Here is a 21,727-nt window from a genome sequence, read left to right on the forward strand (position 1 = left end):
CAGAGCACTGCATTAATAGCTAGCACAGAATATTGGTTTTATGCCAGTTGCAGGAGAAATATCATCAACAAAACTGTGCACTAAGAGGCTGGCAGAAAATAGTCTGGGTAATGTTTGGTACAACGGAATCAGGCACTTGTGTTCTATCTTACAGCTCCTTTGGGTAATGCAAATCTGCCAACTAGGTATAAAGTATTTTTATTAATCACCATAACATGCTGTGATTAATCATAACTAAAATCTTGATTTGTTTTTTTTAAATGCTGTTCTTTTTGTGTGTGTTTTTGGAAGAGAGACAGAAACATTGCTGTGCAATTGCTGAGGAAAAGATATACCAGGTTTGGATGCTTGTTGGATACACTGTGTTTTTCTAAATGAGCATATGTGCTCATTCAGAGCTTACACAATCTATGACAACACTATGAATGTTTTATTAAAGCCGTGAAGCCATATGAACAAAACATTTTCTCGTCCTGTTTAACTTAAAATATTTCAATAAACGGTGATAATTGAACTGTGGTGTAATCGCAATAATACACTCGAGGTTTATGCTATAATGTGTAATATTGGCACTGCTGTGCTGATCTACAGTACTCGGTCTGCGGCCTCGTGCCTTCAACCACATCACAGCAGTGCCAATATGACACGTTATAGCACGAACCTCGAGTGTATTATTGCTTAATTATTTTGGATCCAGATAGTATCGGATATACTTTAACCGGATTCACTTTACACCTGTCACTATAATGTGTCCCATGTGGGATTTTACTTTACAGCACAAAAAAAAAAAAAAAACTCAACAGATTCTCACTTTACCTTCTGTTAACAAAGGCTCTGCAACAAAATTGTCTTGAACTGAGTCTGTAAGCATTTTAGAGTAATGGTGCTAGAAAATAAATGCTAGTTTATATTCTACCTTGGAAAGAGGAAAATAGTGTGTGGGAGACAAGCAAGTGAGACAGACTGAAAGCAAGATAGAAAGAGAGAATGAGAAAAAGAGTCTTCAGCACAGAGACATCACTAGCCGTTAACTGCTATTTTCCCGCTTGGAGGTGAGTATTATGGGCCTGTAGCCTGCTGCTAACCCTGGCTAGCACTTCTGGAGCAGCCGCTAACATTAGCCGCTAACAGCGATAGCTCTCTTCGCTGTTCAAAGGTGAGTATATCTGACTGTAGTCTGCGTGTTTACTGTGTTAAAACAAGCTATGTGGGACAAACACTCAGGGTCCTTCAGTGTAGCACTGTCGTGTGACATTAGCCACTAGCCGCTAATGCTCCAGCCTTAGTGCTGGAGAAATTCGGGAATTTAAGCTTACTGTAAATAAACGGAAGTGCTTTACTCACCGAAATATACAGTTTTCAGGAGAGAAATCTGTGTAGATTAACATCCAGAGCTTGTTTAACTTTTTTTTTTAAATAAAAGTTTTATTTACTTAGCTTAGCTTTACTAAACTTCGTTAGCTACCCCCACCACCACTGATAATCGGTGCACCTTATAGTGCAAAAAATATGGTAATAGACTGCAGAATTGGTGGAAACTTTCAGTAATTTCCCTCTTAAAATACAACTAACAAACATTGAATTTTCTTCAAATCAATAATATTGGCTCGCTGGCTATTCTCTTTTGTTTAGTGTTCAGAATGTGTGTCCAAAAACACATCTGAGCACCTTATTTTACTGCACAGCAGCAGCAGTAGTTTTCCAAAACCCATGCCTTGAAAATCTAAACATATGTACTTCTCTTCACAGAGGTACAGACTGTTCCAAAAGATACGTGTGCGTGTGTGTGTGTGTGTGTGTGTGTATAAGCACAAGTCAGAAGCTGTTTTTCAGAGGTCATCACAGGTGCTCACACAACATGTTCCAATAATATTTTGCATATTTTCTGGCAGCACAATGTAGAAAATGTGCAAACAGAAGCTAGTAATGGGTGGATTCCACTGCTCAAACGCACTGTGACAGTCCTCGCTATGAGACGAAAAGAAGGAACGAGAAGCACAGTGAGGTATACATCAGTAAACAGTTATGTTAAGTGAGTTTTTTGCAATTATATAAGACCAGTTGGTACTTTTGGCAGTGTGGGCAGTGTGCCAAGTCCTGCTGGAAAATGAAATCCACATCCCCATAAAAGTAGTCAGCACTGGGAAGCATGAGGTGCTGTAAGATTTCCTGATTGCCAATCAGTACAGACGCTGTAAGTTCATCCCAAGGTGTATCTCTTTTTTGTCAAATTTACATATGAAATGTTCCTGGCTTTGAAGTAGGGGTGGGAGGTGTGATAAATTACAACTCACTTTTTTTGTATAAGAATATTGTTTTGTTTTATTTTTACAGGTGATGTTCCACTCTGTATTTGTCTGTGAAACATAATGTTTTCCATGAAAAGGCCTTTAGGTAAGTGATACAAAAAATGTTTTATATTATAAGCAGCTTTTTATGTGTTATGCTGCAGTCTAACAAAAGGATTACTTAGTTTGGTTCAGTATTTTTGGATTATTTTACATTTGATGTTGTAGGAAATATTGGGCTGACCAACAAATAAAAACAAAAATGGTAAAACCATTCCTTCTTATGCTGGTTATTTTAAAGTTAGTTTAGGACAGAATTACGGTTAGGACATTTTTATTATCTAAGGGCCATTTAAAATATTATGACCAACTTTAGCAGCACTGCTATGTCTAACTCAATAATATCTAAATGTGCTCCAATATAATCAATGGACCTAGCAAAAATACAGATAATGGCAATACATACGTTATTTGGCTCAGGTGCACCATATATGTCTTTCACAGTACTATATTTTAATAAAATTATGTTCTCACCTGATAATGAAGGGCATGAAAGGAGCCAGGCCTAGAGGAGATGAAGATCCATCCATTGGTGATGGGTAGAGCCGGCCCAAAATCAGCAAAAGCAGGAACAGACTGGGGTGCAGCTTAACTTGACCAGAGTCACTGGGAATAAAAGAGAAAGAAGAAAGAATTAGGGGTGGGCGATATGGCCCTAAAATAATATCACAATTTTTCATGATATTCTCGCAATAACGGTACTCTTGGCGATATGACTAAAAAAAATATATTTTTTAAATATTTAAAGAATACACTACTGCAACAAAATTAAAAATATATATTTTACTATTGCATATATGATATGATTTGGCATGCCTCTAACTGAGATATTTAAAAATACAATAATTTTATCAGATTTGTAACAGAAGTCTGTGATCCAGAATGTCAGTATACTAATAACAATACACTCCAAATATCCAGGATTAAAGTAAAATAAAGTCTCTAGTAGATATACAATGGGAAATGAGAACAGGTTGAATTTTTCTTTTGCTAAAAACAGCCAAAAAAGTAGTACCCTGATGTGATGATTAGGTGTGGAGGATCTGGCACCATATTTAAGGGTATAATATCGTTTACGATATTCAAAAATGTTGGCGATATTATTGCGTACAATACGATATGGCACACCCCTAATATATATATATATTATTATTTTTAATCCTTTAATTAATGAGGAGCCTAGTTTTTCTGCTTACAGTAGCCACTTTCGAAGTTCCACAGTTGACTAACATGGTGATCCACCAACCACAATTATTTCTGTTAGGGGTTAATAGCCTTGTTCTAAGTATTAGGAAAACTCCCAGTCATATTTTAACCAATATCTTCTCAAAAACTGCTAATAATCTGATTTCTTAGTGGGTCTACAAAAAAGCAGCAGATGCCCTATGGTTCCCCTAGAAGCTCATGGCCGTGAAATGGTTTAAATACCAAAAAAAACAGTGTAAAATCTTCCTAAGCGTGGTGGCTCTCAGTATACAATATCAATGCAACAATCCTGAAAGCAGGGATCACAGCCCATTCTGGGTGTCTGGAACATCTAAATACCATTTGGCATCGGCTCCAATTTGCCACAGTGGCGCAAACAGATGTTTGTGTAGAGTTCCTGGACTCTAGTAATATAACCTCTTCTAATATTCTAATAACCTCCTCTTGGCTGCTTTCAATTATTTAAGGGTTCCAGTTGCCCCCTAAACCTCATTAAGGCCTACTTCCAGGATTTGCAGCTACGCCTGTCAACAACAGAACACACCAAAGCTTAGCAACATCTGGAAAAAGAAATCATGGCCAGTTGCACCATCTACCTATTAGCTGTCACCACAGCCAGTCACACTGGCACATAAACAATTTCAACAATCCTTTTAACAGCCAGTAAAGAAGCAGTATAACGTAGCTTTGAAAGGATTGATTGGTTATGTATTGGTATCGGCCATTTTTGAGACCAAATATTTGACTGGAGATAAGCTCATTATTTCGATAATCCCAAAATGCTGATCAGATCATAGAACCCATATTTTGCAGACCCTGTAGGTTCACTTTCCACTGCTTGATGGCAACAAGGGCCTTGCACAGAGATGTCAAAAACATTTAATTCCATTGAAACATTTTTACTTTATCTGACTCAAATCACAATACAATAAGTAAAACTACTAACCAGAAACCCCTCTAGAGAGAGTCCATCAATCGCTCAGTACACAGTGTATTGGATACAGTACAGCTAGCTAAGATAGATAATGACATTCAGAGCTAGCAAAGATAGCTAACAACACTACCCACATGTAGTACTGCATCAAAAATCAAAAAAATGTTCTTAAAGGTTCTTAAATATAGGTGATTCTAAAAAAGAAGTATTGAGAAATAATGCAGAATATTATAGAAGCCCAGCACGATGATGCACTACTATACTTCTATTAAATGCACAACAAATCCAGTCTGGAGAGGTTGAGATTATTTATGATATTATATTACTAGACGCTTTAGTGCTTAGGTTTACTTGACAAAGGTATTCAATACCACCAGCCTCTAATAAAAATACAAGCGTGCAAAAGTATGACTAGAGATTATGTTGTCAGAATCTGAAGATTCATTTGTAGCCTACCTATCATTACTTAGAGGAAGTTAACCTCATTGATGTGCCAAGTGCAGCAATGCAGGTGTGGCCTTAGCTTCAGTACTCCTATGCCAGCCATGAACCTGGCAACTTCCCCAAAGCAATGTGGGTTTTGTGGTGAAAGTGGTGAAATGTCAGGAAAAGGCTAAAAGTTTTCAGAGGCTGGTGCCCAGGCAAAACAAATGCAATGGATGAAGAGGATGTAGAGAGTCTGGAAGGGTGTAAAGAATCGAACGAAACTTGCAAAAAACTTTGAGAAATTAAAGCATCCTGACTGGCCAATAATTTTAAAGCCTCAACCAGAGAGACCCTTTGTGACCAGACATTGGGAGACAATAGTATTTTTTTTTTTTTATTTTACAATGTCGCAAAATTACAGATAAACCATTTAGAAGTGTCGCAGGCCCAATATCAGTAAGAAAAGATTCAGATTTATTAAACAAATTTTTCGTACCACAAGGCACAGCGGCTAACAGGCGCGCTCTCAATGAACATCTATTTTCTGGTCTACTTTCATAAATAAGGTGCACTGGATTATAAGGCACATTATGCAACACTAATAAGGAACAGGGGTGTCGCCATGTTTTCTTTCTAATTTAGCAGGTCTTGCCGCTGAATGGTGGTGAGTAACAAAGTTTTGTATAGCTAAGCTAAGTAAACAAAACTGCAATTCTTAAAAAGTGCTTAACAAGCGCTGGATTGTACAGGTTGTACACTGAGTGTCCCGGTGAGCCAGGCTGCTATTAGCTAGCGGTTCATTCCACGTATCTTGTTTTAACGTGGTTAACGCATAGACTACAGTCTGATATATTCGATTCTGAACGGCAAACTAGGTTCAGCAGTGCTAGTCGGGGTTAGCAGTAGGCTACAGGCTGATAATACTCACCTCTGAATGGCGAAAAAGCTAGCACTTGGCGTGGTTAGCGGCTAATGCTAATACTGCTCCATAATGCTGCACTTCAGCGGAGTGGCTTTACTGCTCCTTATAACCTGACTGGTAGATTTCATACATTAGGCACACTGGATTATAAGCATATAATGATGATTTTTGGGAAAATTAAACGATTTTAAGTGTGCCTTACAGTGTGACAAATACACTAGAGGCTAGGAAATTATCTTCTCAGCTGGAGGAGGAAACCTTGGGAGGAACCAAGGCTCACATGTACCTTGTACTATTACATTTTCTATAATAACTAATATATAAGGGGGGGGGCATCCTCCTCTGGTCAGACAAATTATAAATGAATGTTAAAATTGCACATCCACATATGTGGATGTGTGAAGGGTTCCTTAAGCCCCTAAATCCTAGAAAGCTTTAAAACCAATACTTTCGTTTCTAAAATGAGATTAGTAACAAATTCAAATCACATAGAGGCCTTGCATAACAGGGTTGTAAAAAGTTACAGTGAGCAGCTGCAGAGTAAGTGAATCAGGGCAGTCTAATGTTCATGTTTATAAAAACTGCATACAGATTTTTATATTCCAGCACAGAGCAGACCTGGCCTGAAGGTAAAGCAGCTAAATGAAGACAAGAGCAGGAGAAGGTGCTTCACTGACGTCCATTTGTCTGCTCACTCTTTCTCTCCCTCGCTTTCTCTCTCTCTCTCTCACTTCTAGAGGTTCAGTGGAAACAGGAGACGTGTGCCAGATCAAACATTTGAAAGTACTGGCGATGTCATGCTGGAATAATCACATCATTCATTCAAACACACACACACTTTAGTTCACACCCCCTCAGTAGCACACGCACCCACTCCATTTATTCATGTCCTCCTTCTGTCTTCCTCACCCCACACACACATTCAGACACACACACACACCTCACTGAAGCTACCTTTCTCAGAGAGGAGCCAAAAACCTACTTTACTTCATATGAGCCACAGGCCATGTCAGCTGGGATATTAGCATAATGCTACACCATTAGCACAGTCATCACTACTCACAGGCCAGTCAGACCCAAAGCACAGCCCACAGCTACTAAAGTGGCTACAGTAAGAAAGTGAGAGACTGAGAAAAATAAAGAAAGTTGTAGAAAATAAGAGTTAGAAAAAAGAAAAGTAAAAAGAAGAACAGAGAGAAAATAAATAAGAAAAATGCAGATAAATAAAGGACAAACATAAAAAGTGAGAAAAAAAGTTAAGAAAGGGGGACACAATAAGAGTAATAGATTTTTAAAAAGGCACAAGAAATTGAAACTGAAAAAGGAAAAAAAGAAAATGAAAGTGCGGAAAGAGTAAGAAGAAAAACCAATGAGAAAACTAAAAAAGGAAAAAGAAAAAAAATAAGAAAGAAAGAAAGAAAAATAGCAAAATTAAGAAAGAAAGAAAGAAAGAAAGAAAGAAAGAAAGAAAGAAAGAAAGAAAGAAACAAACAAACAAAAGAAAAATATAGTAAAATTAAAGAAAGAAGAAAAAGAAAACATAAGATACAGACAGAGACACAGAAAAGAAACAAAGAAGAAAGAAAGAAAAAAAGAAAGAAAGAAAGAATAAAGACAGAAAAAAACAAATAGTAACATTTAAAAATGAAGATAGATAATGTAATAAATAAAGAAAGAAAGAAAGTAAAACTAAAGAAAGAAAAAAGCTGACAAACTGAAAGAAAGAAAGAAAGAAAGAAAGAAAGAAAAAAGACAGACTGACAAACTGAAAGAAAGAAAGAAAGAAAGAAAGAAAGAAAGAAAAAAGACAGACTGACAAACTGAAAGAAAGAAAGAAAGAAAGAAAGAAAACAAATACTAACAAGAAATAAAGAAAGAAAAAAAAACAAATAGTAACATTTAAAAACTAAGAAAGGCAATGTGAGCAAGAAAGAAAGAAAGAAAGAAAGAAAGAAAGAAAGAAAGAAAGAAAGAAAGAAAGAAAGAAAGAAAAAGGCAGCACTGCTGAAAGAATGGTAGGAAGGAAGGAAAGTATAAATCAAAGTAGATCAAAAATAGCATTTTAAGATTCATTAAAGTTTGTGCTCATTTTAAATACCTTAGTGTCTTTTTACATTCATACCAATAAAGCAGCACTGAATTAATAAAAGAAAGAAAGAAAGAAAGAAAGAAATGTAAAATGTGCAAAAGTGAATAAGGGAGAATAAACGGTTATAAGGAAATCTACACAGGGACGAGTGAAGTGTGCTGAAGCAAACAGAACACACACTGTTGGAGCAGCTCTTACTAAACTGCACCCTGCGGACCCTTCATCTCTCTCTCTTGATGCGGCGCCAAGCGTATTCCCAGCGTTCATTTCCCATGGAAAAGCTTCTCGAACGCTACAAAACATCACGCAAGCTCTCCAAACCAAACCAATCTCTCATGAGCAACATTTCATTAGCAGACGCGATGCTTATGAAATCCTAATCACATCAGGAACAGTTTACATGTTGGAGATATGCTCGCTCCGAGCTGCTCGGCCATCCGGAGACGGATCAGACCTCGCGCAAGAGGGACTTCCAAAAGGGAGAAAAGGCTGAACATCCAAGTAACAATCAAAACCTACAGGTCTGAATTTATTTCACCCACAAACTATCCCATGAGCTTCTCCTCTAGTTTTGTCAAAGTGGGAGGCATGGGGACCCTGATGACTTTTTAAACCCCTCTACCTTTCCATCCCTTTTTCATGAGCTAAATGATCTGCTGGCATTACTGTAGATAAGTGTTATGGAGTGTTAGTGGCTCAGTGGGGGAGCTGGTCTCGGTCTGGACCATGGGAAAATGTCACGCTGCTTTCAGAGAGAGGCTAGGAGAGCCAGACTGCAAATGTGTTCAAATAATCTGATACATATTGAGATAATATTGACTCAAGGGCCTGTTTCGCAACCCCAGTGCTGTTTGGAAGGCGTTTAGGTATGTGTGGAGCAATCAAGCGAGGGGAGGGATGGAGATAAGACAGCTACAGCTTCTCAGAGATGGTGAGGTAGAGTTCAGAGTGCGGTCTGAATACGACATGGCCGCCGCTCCCACACATAGTCTCTCTTTATCGCAGCCATCTGAAGTAGGAAGCTGTCCATCAGTGTGGCCCGCCGCGGTTAATAGGCCTAAAGAGGCTCGATAAGGCACTTAAATGAGCTTCATTTAAAAAGCCCCAGAGGAAACAGAGGAGGGTGAGAAGAGGAAGACCCGATGTTTTCATCATGGATGCCATTTCTGACTGGTGACCTAAAGTGCCCTAAACTCTTTCACCAACAAATTGTACACAATTTCTAATTTTATATGTATTCTTCTAAATGGCATTAACCAATGGATTGAATTTAAATCTATTGTTAATATGAACTACAGGTTGCAAGAAACCATTAGTGAAATCCTTTGGATTAATTTTGGATTAACTGAATTGCATTGCTAACTAATACTAATACAAAGTGGTCTGGTCTGTAATCAGATATTCAAATCTAATTAACTAAACTAAACTAATAACACACAAACAGCTGTACCGTGCATGTCTTTTATTGCATACAGTAAACATACACAGTGAAAGCTAGGGAACATTTCCTGAATGTATACATGGATTACTAAATTGATCATAAATTGTGGTATGATCAAAATCTGTATCACAATTATAGACAAACATAAGCTAACAAAAACAAACTAATAAAAGAACGCACGTCGCGATGTTCATTGCTATCCTATACCACGTGAACATTAATTTTCACGTCATTTAAATAGCAATGTGTGAATACAGCTCTCACAAAAAAGAAGAGACCACTTAAAAATGATACATTTCTTTGATTTTATCAAATTAAAAACTCTGGAATATAATCAAGAAAAAGATGGACGATCACAAGCCATCAAACCAAGCTCAACTGCTTGACTTTTTGCACCAGCAGTGGCATAAAGTTATCCAAAAGCAGTGTGTAAGACTGGTGGAGGAGAGCAAACAAAGATGCCTGAAAACTATGATTGAACACCATGTTTATTCCACCAAATATTTATTACTGATTTTGGAACACTTAAAACTTTATGAATATGAACTTGTTTTCTTTGCATTATTTAAGGTCTAAAAGCTCTGCATCTATGTTATTTCAGCCATTTCTCATTTTCTGCAAATAAATGCTCTAAAAGACAATAAGTTTATTTGGAAATGTTGTTTGTAATTTATAGAATAAAACAACAATGTTCATTTTACTCAAATATATACCTATAAGTCAGAGAAACTGATTTAGAAACTAAAGTGGTCTCCTAATTTTTTCCAGAGCTGTATATCAAGGACAATCAGAAATGAGGTGTATTCAGGTAAAGTTCTGGTGTATTGCTACCTTGGCAATGGAAAACACAGGTGCGCCATTGACAGAATACAACCTAGACAGACGTCAATAGTAAGACGTTCATTGCTATCATGGCAATAAATGCTCAATGCACACTCTCAACACACCCCCTTTCTTTGTTACATGCACAAGAACATGTCGCAGTGCACAAACCCAACTTTTACATTAACAATTGCTGTTTCTGTTTATTACCTGCTGACCTGTGCAAGTCAGTTTCCACTGCTAAAAAAGTGCAGAAGCAATGCGCTGTTAAAATACCAATTTGCCAATGTCAGAGTGCACCTGGCTTGATTAAGAGAATTAATACATGCCTTTTCTTATGCTGCACACTTTATAGCTTGCACTTCGGATGTCAGGTTTGATTAAAGCCAATCAACAATCAACTGTTTGTGTTTTATTAGTTTGTGTTTGTATATAATTGTGACCAAACCAATAGTTATTAGAAATTAATACAAAAACACCACATAAGTAAAGACCACGGTAACTTCTTACCTTTCCACTGAACTTGCTGCTTCTTCCAGCTGGCTGAGGAGGAAAGGATAGAGGGCTGGAAAACGAGTGAAGAACTCTCGGCCAGTCATCCTAAAAGAAAGAAAAAAAAAAAAAGGAAACAAGATGCAAGAAAGATAAGAAATGTTATATTTCTGTTTATGCATAAGAGTTTACCTAAGCTCTATAGAAAACTCTAGTAATTGTGTGTAGCTTGTGGTTGTTTTGCTATAGTTTAGTTAAGACTACTTGCTAAATCCTGTCTGCAATTCCTATTTAGGCATGAGAGTTCACCTGAGGTCTATAGAAAATTGCAGGGCGACACACAGAAGGCCGCCAGAACAGAACGGGGAAGTCTGAATTTAAACAGCATGCCTATGTTTGTGCATATATGTCTGCATTTGTGTGCATTTGTGTGTGTGTGTGTGTGTGTGTGTGTAAGTAACCTTTTAAAGGTCTGGTTTGTAAACCACTTCCTAAAGGCAGAGCTCTTTACAGCTCTATAAAGCTCTCATTACAGCGCTGGGGTTGAGATGGAGCGCTGCAGGAACACACGGCGCAGCTTTAAAGCAGCTCTTTATTCCTCTGAGCGCCGCAGCTGAAACACACTCTGGGAAACTCCACTGTAAGTGTGGCTAGGCTGCGCGTGACAGCACGACTGTGTGCGACATGCATTCGCTTCCTGCTTTTATCCCAGCCAGCATGTTTTGAGGATCCGGCCCAACTCAAACCTTTCCAATAAAATTTTTGTTGTTTTTTTCCTCCTTCATCAGGACTTGGACCAGCCCAAAAACAGAAGGCTGTAGCCAAAATCCCAAACTTAAATTTCACAGCCATGTTCAACCTCAGGCGGTGACAGAAAATCCTTCCAGAAAAAAAAAACCCCTTATATTTACACACAAATATAAACACAAACACACACATACACACGCACGCACATAAACTCCACATCCTGTGGTGACACTATACTGCAAGCACATGGCCTGACTAATCTTAAGGCCAGACACCTTCATGGTAACAAGTGGGTTAACCCTACTCTCGACCACTCCCACCAAATAAGCACATTATATAGGCTGTCCAAATATTTGTGGACTATCTATCTTCTAATGAATGCAGCATTTAGCTACTTTAAAGGGGACATGTTATACCACTTTCTACACAAGTAAGAATAGAGGTCTATGGGCTATACAAAACATGTTCATGAAGTTATATGCATTAAATCACTCTTCCATAAAAATATCTCACCTACTCTACTCAGCCAGTTCCAGTTTCTTTCAAAATGAGACATTTAAGGGCTCTGTCACATTCCATGCTTATGCTCATTTACCACAGGTTAGTGTTCATTTGTGCTAAATGGCAAAACATGAACAAGCTTTTTTTGTTTGTTTGTTTTTTTAAGAATTACAGTTTTGTTTACTTAACTTAGCTTAGCTTTACAGGTTTTGCCACACAGTGGCGAGAATGGAAAAATTTATTAATAGCGCACCTTATAATCTGGTGCTCTTTACAGTGCAAAAAATGTAGTATTCAGGAAAGATTTGGGGGTAAAGTATTTTTTCAAAACATCTGCATTGTTTTTTTGTGACATTAAAAATGTGACTTTTTTACAGGGTATTTTTACATATGTAGAGAGTATGCACTGGGAAGCAAGCGAAACATTTCAAAACTTTATAATATTTAAATAATAATATATATGACCTCCAACATCTATAAAAAAAAAAAAAAAAAACTGGGAGAAATCTGTTTAGCAGATACGCTCCATTCCAGGAACAAACTCCACTGTTTAAAGTATGTCAATATAGATATGGAGTTGTTGTTTGTGATTGGTAAATAAAACTGTCTTCATCCATTTGCTTTAGACGAAGATCATGTTTTTTGGACCAAGTCATACTTAAACCCAGACACCCAGAACATAGCTGTTTATTGCCTTTTCTGTTTACACTTACATATACACACATATACACATACTTGACCCCAACATACACAACATACACTCATGATACAGTGAATGCGCATGTAAATATGTAACTCCCAGCATACCAGGAAACATTTGTCATGTTTACAGGCACACTGCAGGCTCACCAGTGACATTGTGAGCCAAGTTTGTGTGCGAGAAATACGAGAAAGACGACACAGATCGCTATGTGCTAAGCAGTACATGCCACACATGTGCACATAGCATCTGCTTATCTGCTGAATTTGTTTATGTAATAGACTGTTCATAAGTACTGAAGAGCCAGACAGAACAGACTGTCCCAAAACTTACCAGCACAGAAACCACAGACAAAGCAAACTTTACTGTCTAGTCTACTGAGTATACAGTATGTGGTGATTTACTGCTACTGATAGGCCTTGCATTATAACCAATTTTGAGATAATTTGTATACACATCAGCTCTTATAAAATCACAAAAAAATAATATATATTTTAAACTATTACTATTCACATTTTTGTGATTGTATTGAATATTTGTCATGTCTTCTGAATCTAATCTGTCAGAATTTACATAAAGCAGCGTGCATGAAAACCTGGTTTCTGAGAAACACTTTCTGAGAAACATTTCAACAGACGGTGGTTTTATCTCCTGTTCAACATGATGAAGGAACAAATTTTTAAATGTTTCAGCAATGAAATCCTGACAGTGAGCCTGAGGAAGCCGTTTGATCAGGGCCTGCTGACTTGCGTTTTTGCTCGACCACCGAACTTTAGACGTTTAAAACACATCCAGAGACACTGTGGCTAAACTCTTTAATCATGAACGCCCAATTCCTGAGTAATCAAAACTCAACCAAAAGTCAAACACAGACTACAGGGGAGGAACCCACACTGCAGCACTAATAACAAACATAAACGCACTGCAATCTGCATGTGTGCATAAGAGAGTGTTAGAATCAGACAGACACACACACACACACACACACACACACACACACGTTAAAATATCAAGAAGAGTTCAGGCACTGAGGCCTCCCAAAGATGCTCTAACTGCTTCACTGAGGGAGTGAGTGTAACTGACAGGTTGCAGAGACCTATGATGAATTTCATCTCCACTAGTGCAAAGGTACCTGCCAGAGGAGGAATGTAGAGAAACTGAGAGAGAGAGCGAGAGAGAGACAGAAACAATGTCTGTGATCTTTCAAGGAAATTGAAAGGGAATAAAGCAGCATGACTGTAGGAGATAATGAGCGAAAGACAAATATTGAGTAAAGGAAAAGAAAGAAAAAGAGAAAAAGCAGGACAGCTAACTTGAGATTTGCTCTCTAAAACATAAATTCTGAGATGACATTGATGATCACAAGCCATCAAATTAAGTCAAACATCTTGCATTTTTGCACCAGGAGTGGCATAAAGTTATTTAAAAGCAGTGTGTAAGACTGGTGAAGGAGAATATTCCAAGATGCATCCAAAACTAAGATTAAAAACCAGTTATTCCGCTAAATATTAATTTCTGAGCTCTTAAAACTTTATGAATATTAACCTGTTTTCTTTGCATTATTTGAGGTGTGAAAGCTCTGCATCTTTTTTGTTATTTCAGCCATTTCTCATTTTCTACAAATAAATGCTCTAAATGACAATATTTTTATTTGGAATTTGGTAGAAATGTTGTCCATAGTTTATAGAATAAAACAACAATGTTCATTTTACTCAAACATATACCTATAAAGAGCAAAATCAGAGAAACTGATTCAGAATTTTTTTTTCTCAGAGCTATACATGAGCTTATGTATGTATAGACTTATGCAAAATTGCGTCTAAATGTAACAACACCACTAGATATACTCAACTAAGGAGAGCTAATTTCAGATATAAATATACTAAATATACAGAACTGAAAAGAGTGAGGGGAGGAAGAGGGAGAAAAAGAAAGAGAAAGCAAAAAAAACAATATTGAGCTAGAAAGTGAAAGTTACAGGGCAAGAGTGTGAGAGATAATGAGTGACAGCGAAAGATGGTAATCTAGAAGTGATAGTGAGCAAAAAAGCTAAGAAAGTAAAAAAGAGGAACAGACCATGATAGATGTACTCTCTCAGTGTGTGGAATATTTACAATATGTTCTTGGACAACATTTTTCCCTATTTTTTAAAACACCCTTTTGAATTGAGAATTGAGATGTGAATGAACATTCGACATGTTAATTTTTCCTGTTTTTAGAATATTTAGAATACAATTTAGAAAGAGAGAAACAGAGAAAGAGAGAGAAGGAAAGCACATAAGGACAAGAGAGACAGTGAAAAAAGAAACAGACTGTGAAAGACACCAAGATCTGCCAGACATTAGAGAGCACAGCTCATCAGACACACACACACACACACACACACACACACACGTTAAAAACACTCAATAGCATGAGGAAAAAAAAAGCAAGCTGAACAAAGAGAGCCAAAACATTGCTCTAATCACAGAGAGAGAGAGAGAAAGAGAAAGAGAGACGGAGAGAGAGAGAAATCCAAGGCAACAACATAAGTGAGACTGAAGGAAGGAGGAATAGAAAAACAGCTAAACAAACCACAAACAAGCAAAAGCTGGCCAGTGCGTAAGCGGATCAAGATGCCTGCTGCACATGCAAATCACACTAAAGAGAACCACATTGTGTTCTTGCACTGGCCTAAGCCAGTTAACCAGCTCAGCCAGTAAACTAGCTCACCGCAAGGGTAGAGCCGGCCTAACCCAGCCTGCATTACCTCTGGGTTTTAGCTGTGAGGCTCCATCATCTATTAAACAGCTCTCACTCTTCCGTTTTGTTTTAAGTGAAACTAATCAAAAGGAATTATTATGTGTTTCGTGGCAAACAATCAGCCTCGCTCTTTATTTTCCATTTCAGCTACCTCACACCCTGAATTATGTGACCTCTGTGTCCCCTTTCAGGATGCCCTGGATCAGCGTAACATCCCAGCATGCTCTGTTTATTCAGGGAAGAACTGAAAGGCTGACGTAGAGCAGTGAGATGAGTGGAGGGTCAGGGGTCAAACCAGCAGCAGCAGCAGAGTCAGAACATCTTCAAGTTCAGCAGTCAAACAAATGAAAGTGAGCAAGCCCTGATACAACATGGAACAACCTGAAGTGCTCCATTACTACACCTGTGTGTGTGTGTGTGTGGGGGGGGGGATGTGTGTGTGTTTTAGAGAATGTATTATAGGACGACTTTCTATATTTTGTTCGATTTTTGCCCTGTGAAGGCCATTTGTGATTTATGGCTATGTACTAGGGCTGGGCGATATGGCCCTAAAATAATATCACGATATTTCATGATATTTTCGTGATAACGATACTCTTGGCGATATGACAAAACAAAAAAAAAATATTTCAAGAATGCACTACTGCAACAAAATGAAAAACTAAAAAAAAAATCAAGAACAGAAGTCAATAATCCAGAATGTCATGATATGCATGCATTTCATGAGAAATTCACTCCAAATATCTCCAAATATCCAGGGCTGAAGTAAAATGAATGATACTGGACAGATATAATCTGTCTCTAGTAGATTTATAATTGAAAATTAGAAAATTAGTGATTTTTTTTTCTAAAACGTTTGCTAAAAACAGCTAAAAAATAGTACCCTGATGTGATAATTAGGAGTGGGTGATAAGGCACCATATTTCAGGGTATAATATCGTTCATGATATTCAAAAACGTTGGTTATATTATTGTGTACAATACGATTTGATACAACCCTTCTATGTACAGAAGTAAACATACGCTGACATGTCAAAAGTCAAGAGATGGGATTTTAGAACTAAAAATCAAGCATTACCTCTGGTTGTGCATGCCCTTTAAAAAAAATTCTGATCGGCCGGACACTCCTAGGAGTATTCACCAGTGTTCCAAGTTTTCTCCATTTGTAAATATTACTGTAATCTGCCTTAGATATGACTGTGTAACCTTTTCTAACCTAACTTTTTTTAATTTCTTCACATCCAGGTATAATGTGTTGCTTTTTGAGATCTTTTAGCTGCTTCATGTTGTCAGAAAGGTTCTATTTAATTGATTTCTTGATTCTACACGTCTGGCAGTAATCAGGCCTGGTTGTGGGTAGTAATGAGATTTAACTCAACTTTACAAAAAGTGTGATTAATCACAGTTTATTTACGGTGGGCAAACAATTTTTTTACAAAAAGCGAGATTGATTTGGATCGTTTTTTCCCCTTAATAAATGAAATAATTATTTAAAAACTGCTTTTTATATTTACTCGGGTTATATTTGTCTGATTTTAAATTTTATTTGATAATCTGAAGGTATGACAAAAATGCAAAAACAAAAGGATTGACTTCAGCCCTGAAAGCCTTTCTCTAATTGACTGGGTTTATGTTAATTTTGAGGTACTGGAATTGGCACAGATCACAGCCATGTTATACTTGTGTGTTTTTTTTTTCTTTTGAAGGACACAATGTGCCTGAAGTTCACAGTATGTCAGTTCCATGCACTGAACTGAGCACTCATTATTCAAGTGTGTCAAGATAAATACAGATTTCCATTGTAGTGCACCATTAAGAAGAGCAGGGGAAATAGATTGTCCATGACATGAGCTGTTTAACCTTGGCCTTAGGGCAAAAAGAGAGAAAATGTGAAAGAGCTAGAAAAAGAAAGAAAAAAAAACTTAATTATCAAGGGTCAATTACCTTCTTTGTCTCTCATCCCTTTCCTTACTTTGTAATGCATTTTTAAAAAATGTCTGTGTAACTGTTAAGATATATAATGATGATAAATTACATTGTTTAGTTTAATTATTTATTATTCAATTTTGATTCATTTGTTTTGCCTGATCTAATTAGACCCTTAGAAAATGTTGTGTGTCTGTGTGTGTTTGTGTGTGTCTGTGAACAAGAGAAAGAAAAAAAAAACACTAACAGTACAAAGATAAAGGCAACTGAGGGTTGTAGGAAACATCCAGAGTGTTTGAGGAGTTGGACCAGTGCCACACACACAGTCTGTGGGCCAGAGCACAGGCCAAGATTAATGACTGTGAAGCTCTAGTGAGCAGAGGATTGCAGCGCCCCCTGATGGTGGACTCCTGGTACTCCAAAATAAAAGTTCAAGCATTTTAATAATACTGTAAGTAAATAGAGCAACTCTGGCACAAAGACGGAGGAGATTCGGTGGCAGTTTGGAAACTGAGGATGGAGATATCATTCATACCTGTTCTTCTTGGAATGCTCATCTTTTCCTCTCTTTACTCCGAATATCCGAGTGACCAGGCTGCTGAAGAGGAGAGTGGAGGAATTCCTCACCTGGGGGGAGGAGGAAAAAGAGAGAAAAAGAGAGAGAGAAAAAGAGGGAAAAAAAAAAGGTTCAGCTGAAGGGGTGAAACAGAGGTGACCCAGAAAAGCATTTCCTTCAGTGTTTCTGCTGGTGATCATCCTGGCATGCATTTCATGTCATAACCCCATGACTCAGACTGTTTCAGTATCTGCAGGCCCGGCCCAAGGACCAGCCAGAACAACACAAACAGGCCATTTTTCTTCTGTTAATAAGCAACAAACGCTTTTCCACGAATCCCTCACAACGTAGTCATAAGAGCGAGACTGCATCATAGGCGTGACCTGAACTGCCGGACATCACCAGCATAATAATTCAGCAATAAACAGCTGTATTGTACAGATAATCCCTCCATCAGACTCTCTCAGAGATCTGGGCTAGATATAAGCAGGGCTGTGTGAAGCGTCCTGCAGTGTTACCATGCTTGCAAAACATTCCACAGAGACTACTGGGAGGCTTTTTTAGAAGCTAGAGCGGCGAAACTATTTCACACTGTATATGAATAGTAGGGGAGTGCCATTCCACATCTTACAGGATAATATTGTTATAATTGAACTTTTAGATTTTTAGATCATAGCAGTATCTGTCTTTAAATAATATTTGGTATTTTGAGCATTTCTTTGTATTTTGCTGTATTTACAGATTTACAGATCATTTTTGTTACATTATCGCTATTATTTGAGTCTTTAAATCAGAGCAAGTTACAATTGTTTAAAAATAAAAAGTTAAGAGATTTTCTTTTCAGTAAACATTTGAATCACTCATGAAAAAGAGACATTCATACGAAATAAAAGATTTATTAACATTTATCTTGTTGCAGTTTTATATTTAAAATTGGTGTCATTGTTTTGTGAAACCTTCAAAACAAGGTTATTACAAAAATAAAAGGGCCATATCACCCACTCATAATGATTACAGTATTTTTCACACTATAATGCACACCGGATTATAAAGTGCACTATCAATAAACGTCTGTTTTTCTGGACGATTTTCATACATAACGCGCACTGGATTATATGTAAGGTGCATTATGTGACACTAATAAGGAACAGGGTTGTCGCCATGTTTTCCTACTAATTCAGCAGGTCTCGCCACTGGAAGTTAAGTAAACAAAACTATATATATATATATATATATATATATATATATAGTTTTTATATATATATATATATATATATATATATATATATATAGTTTTTATATATATATATATATATATATATATATATATATATATATATATATATATATATATATATATATATATATATATATATATATATTAAAGATTAGGTTTGGTATAATCCTGTCTAAATAAAGTCCCAGAAATAATTTATATAAACACTATTATTGTCAGTTAACAGCAAAATAACACAATTACACCCTTTAATCCTCCTAACAGGCCTTAGTCTGTTTACGAGCAACATGTATAGATGATATAAAACCCTTTTTATCTGCAGCAAAATAGGTTATTTGCATTTTGAAAACTTTGAGTGCTTTGAAGACTCATACAGGACTCTTAGAGAAGATGCCTGTTCACGCTCTAATCCACTTAAGATTTTGAGATCAGTAAAAGGAATCAGTCCAAATAAAATAAAAAAAACAAACATAACTATACAACTCCAAAGAAACAGAAATTTTGGAGGACATAAGATTTGATTTGTATTCGGGAAAATATTAATTCTGAAATAAAGTTTAGAAAAGTGCCATTTTTAGGATTTTTGTTCATTATATTTTGACAGTTGCAGATTTACTTAAATATTTTTATTATTTCCTATTACAAGATTTTCAGTAATGTTTCCTCATCAAACATAAAACCTTTTTATGTAACGTTTAAACAGAAATCCTCAACATTATGAAATATAATATCAGGCAGATATTACCTTATTAAATAAAAATATTAAACATTGGAACTAAAATATATAGAATGTCTAAAACATCACAATTAAATAAACTATAGAAAAAGGTTATACAGAAGCTCATTCATGAAATTGGGCTCTCTTCACTAAATAAACACAATGGATCAGCCAAACCTATATGAGGCAATGTCCCTATATTGTAAAATAAGTTGAGAATATAATTATTTACAGTCCTGTACAATCAACCCACAAAACTTTTCCCTCTATTATATATAGAGAGTAAGTTCCAAAAATGTACAAATGATCCAGTTTTCTGGTAGATCCATACAAAAAGAGGGAAAAATGGGCTGCAGAAGATTAGAATGAGAGAGTGAATGAGTGCAAAAGAGTGTGTGAGAGAGCGTGAGAGAGCACGCAAGAGAGGGAGGAATGCGACCTGGAACTGTTGCTATGGTGACCTGTGGGCGGTATGTCCCCGTGCAGAGGTGATCAAAGTGGTCAAGGCAGTGCAGCTAGCCAGGACCACCGCACAGCTGTGCATGTCTGTGTCTGTGTGTGTGTGTGTGTGTGTGTGTGCGTGTCTGTGTGTGTGTCTGCACGTAGAGCTCTTGCCTCTGTGTACTTTTAATGATTAACCTGTCAGGGTCTGCAAAGCAGTTACTAATTAACAAGACAAGTGTACGTGAGGGAGAGTGTGATGAAATATGAGCGAGAATATATGTGTGTGTGTGTGTGTGTGTGTGTGTGTGTGTGTGTATGAGAGAGAGCATGTGCCGGCCAAAGTGTCCTCATCCACTCTCAAAATCGGACTGTGATGACTGGGGTGTGTGTGTGTGTGTGTGTGTCTAACTGGAACAGGTGTAATGATCTCTGTAACTGTGTATATAAAGATTAATGTAAATGTTAACTGTACTGTACTTTAACTCACAGCCCAAACTGGAGAGGTAAATCCAAGCACAGCAGCTTTGACCCCCTCGGACACAAATGGCATGATGTTCTCCCCCAGACGAGTGTCCCGATACAGAGCCCTCAGGATGTTCAGAGCGTGGACCTGAAGACACACACAAATATTAACATATGTACATTTTTAAACAAAAGAAACACAGAATGACTGCAGAGTTTAAACAGGGTATCTGCAGGTATGAGAGAATTTGATAACATTTCTTCTCAGCCTCACGGTCGAGAGATGCTGAGAGTCTGTAGTTAAGTTAGTTAAGGGTTAACGTTAACTTTAACTAGCACTCAGTGCAATATCTTTGTAACTGAGGCTGTATCTCTGAAAACATTTTGTCCTTTGAGTTTAGAGCTGTAGAATTGACTGTGGGGGGGGGGGGGGGGGGGAGGCAGGTAGTGTTCTCCGCTGCAGTGCTGTTAACTAATCAGAGGCAATATGTTTGCATGTGTGAATATTAATGAGCAAATCCTGTTTTCTTCAAGGACCTCTAATTTAGTGATCTAAAGCAGGGCTAAACAGAAACACCTGAGCACATTTTTCACAAAAAAACGAAACTAGAGACCACAACTAGACATTTTAAAATGAATGAAAAAACGATGGAATAAGGCCTTTAATGCTTTGCAACGTATACATTTTTCAATCTGTTCCTCTATACTACCTATTTATTCATTCGGCCAAAAGTGCTGTATATAAGAATGTGGGCTATCGGACAAAAGTTTGTACTCGTTATGTTTTACTACATTAAAGTTCATTTCACAATGCATTTTTCCTTCAGTTCTGCACAAATTGGGGAAGAAAAATCGAATAGGTTAACCATTTTTTATTAAAGTTTCTTATTAGTTAACATTAAGTTAAAATTCTTTTTTTTTTTTAGCATTTATTTCTGTTTTTCCCTATTTTCTCCCAATTTAGCTCCCATTAATCTGCTACTCAGCTGTATACTGTATCCCCCATTACAGGTG

At 37.1% G+C, this 21,727-nt stretch overlaps 1 protein-coding gene across 2 annotated transcripts in view; it reads right to left on the bottom strand.

Moving 5' to 3' along the window:
* Nucleotides 1-21,727, bottom strand: part of thada (THADA armadillo repeat containing) — a 147,888-nt gene that overhangs the window by 77,313 nt on the left and 48,848 nt on the right. For both annotated transcript variants that reach the window (XM_049481770.1, XM_049481771.1), the window contains exons 25-28: nucleotides 20,739-20,861; nucleotides 17,832-17,923; nucleotides 10,699-10,788; nucleotides 2,823-2,954 (exon numbers count right to left, since the gene is read on the bottom strand). In XM_049481770.1, the coding sequence (XP_049337727.1) occupies nucleotides 2,823-2,954; nucleotides 10,699-10,788; nucleotides 17,832-17,923; nucleotides 20,739-20,861 (437 nt within the window). The remainder of the gene's footprint in view (nucleotides 1-2,822; nucleotides 2,955-10,698; nucleotides 10,789-17,831; nucleotides 17,924-20,738; nucleotides 20,862-21,727) is intronic.

Source organism: Astyanax mexicanus, chromosome 7, assembly GCF_023375975.1.
Source record: "Astyanax mexicanus isolate ESR-SI-001 chromosome 7, AstMex3_surface, whole genome shotgun sequence".
NCBI classification, from domain to species: Eukaryota; Metazoa; Chordata; class Actinopteri; order Characiformes; family Acestrorhamphidae; genus Astyanax; species Astyanax mexicanus.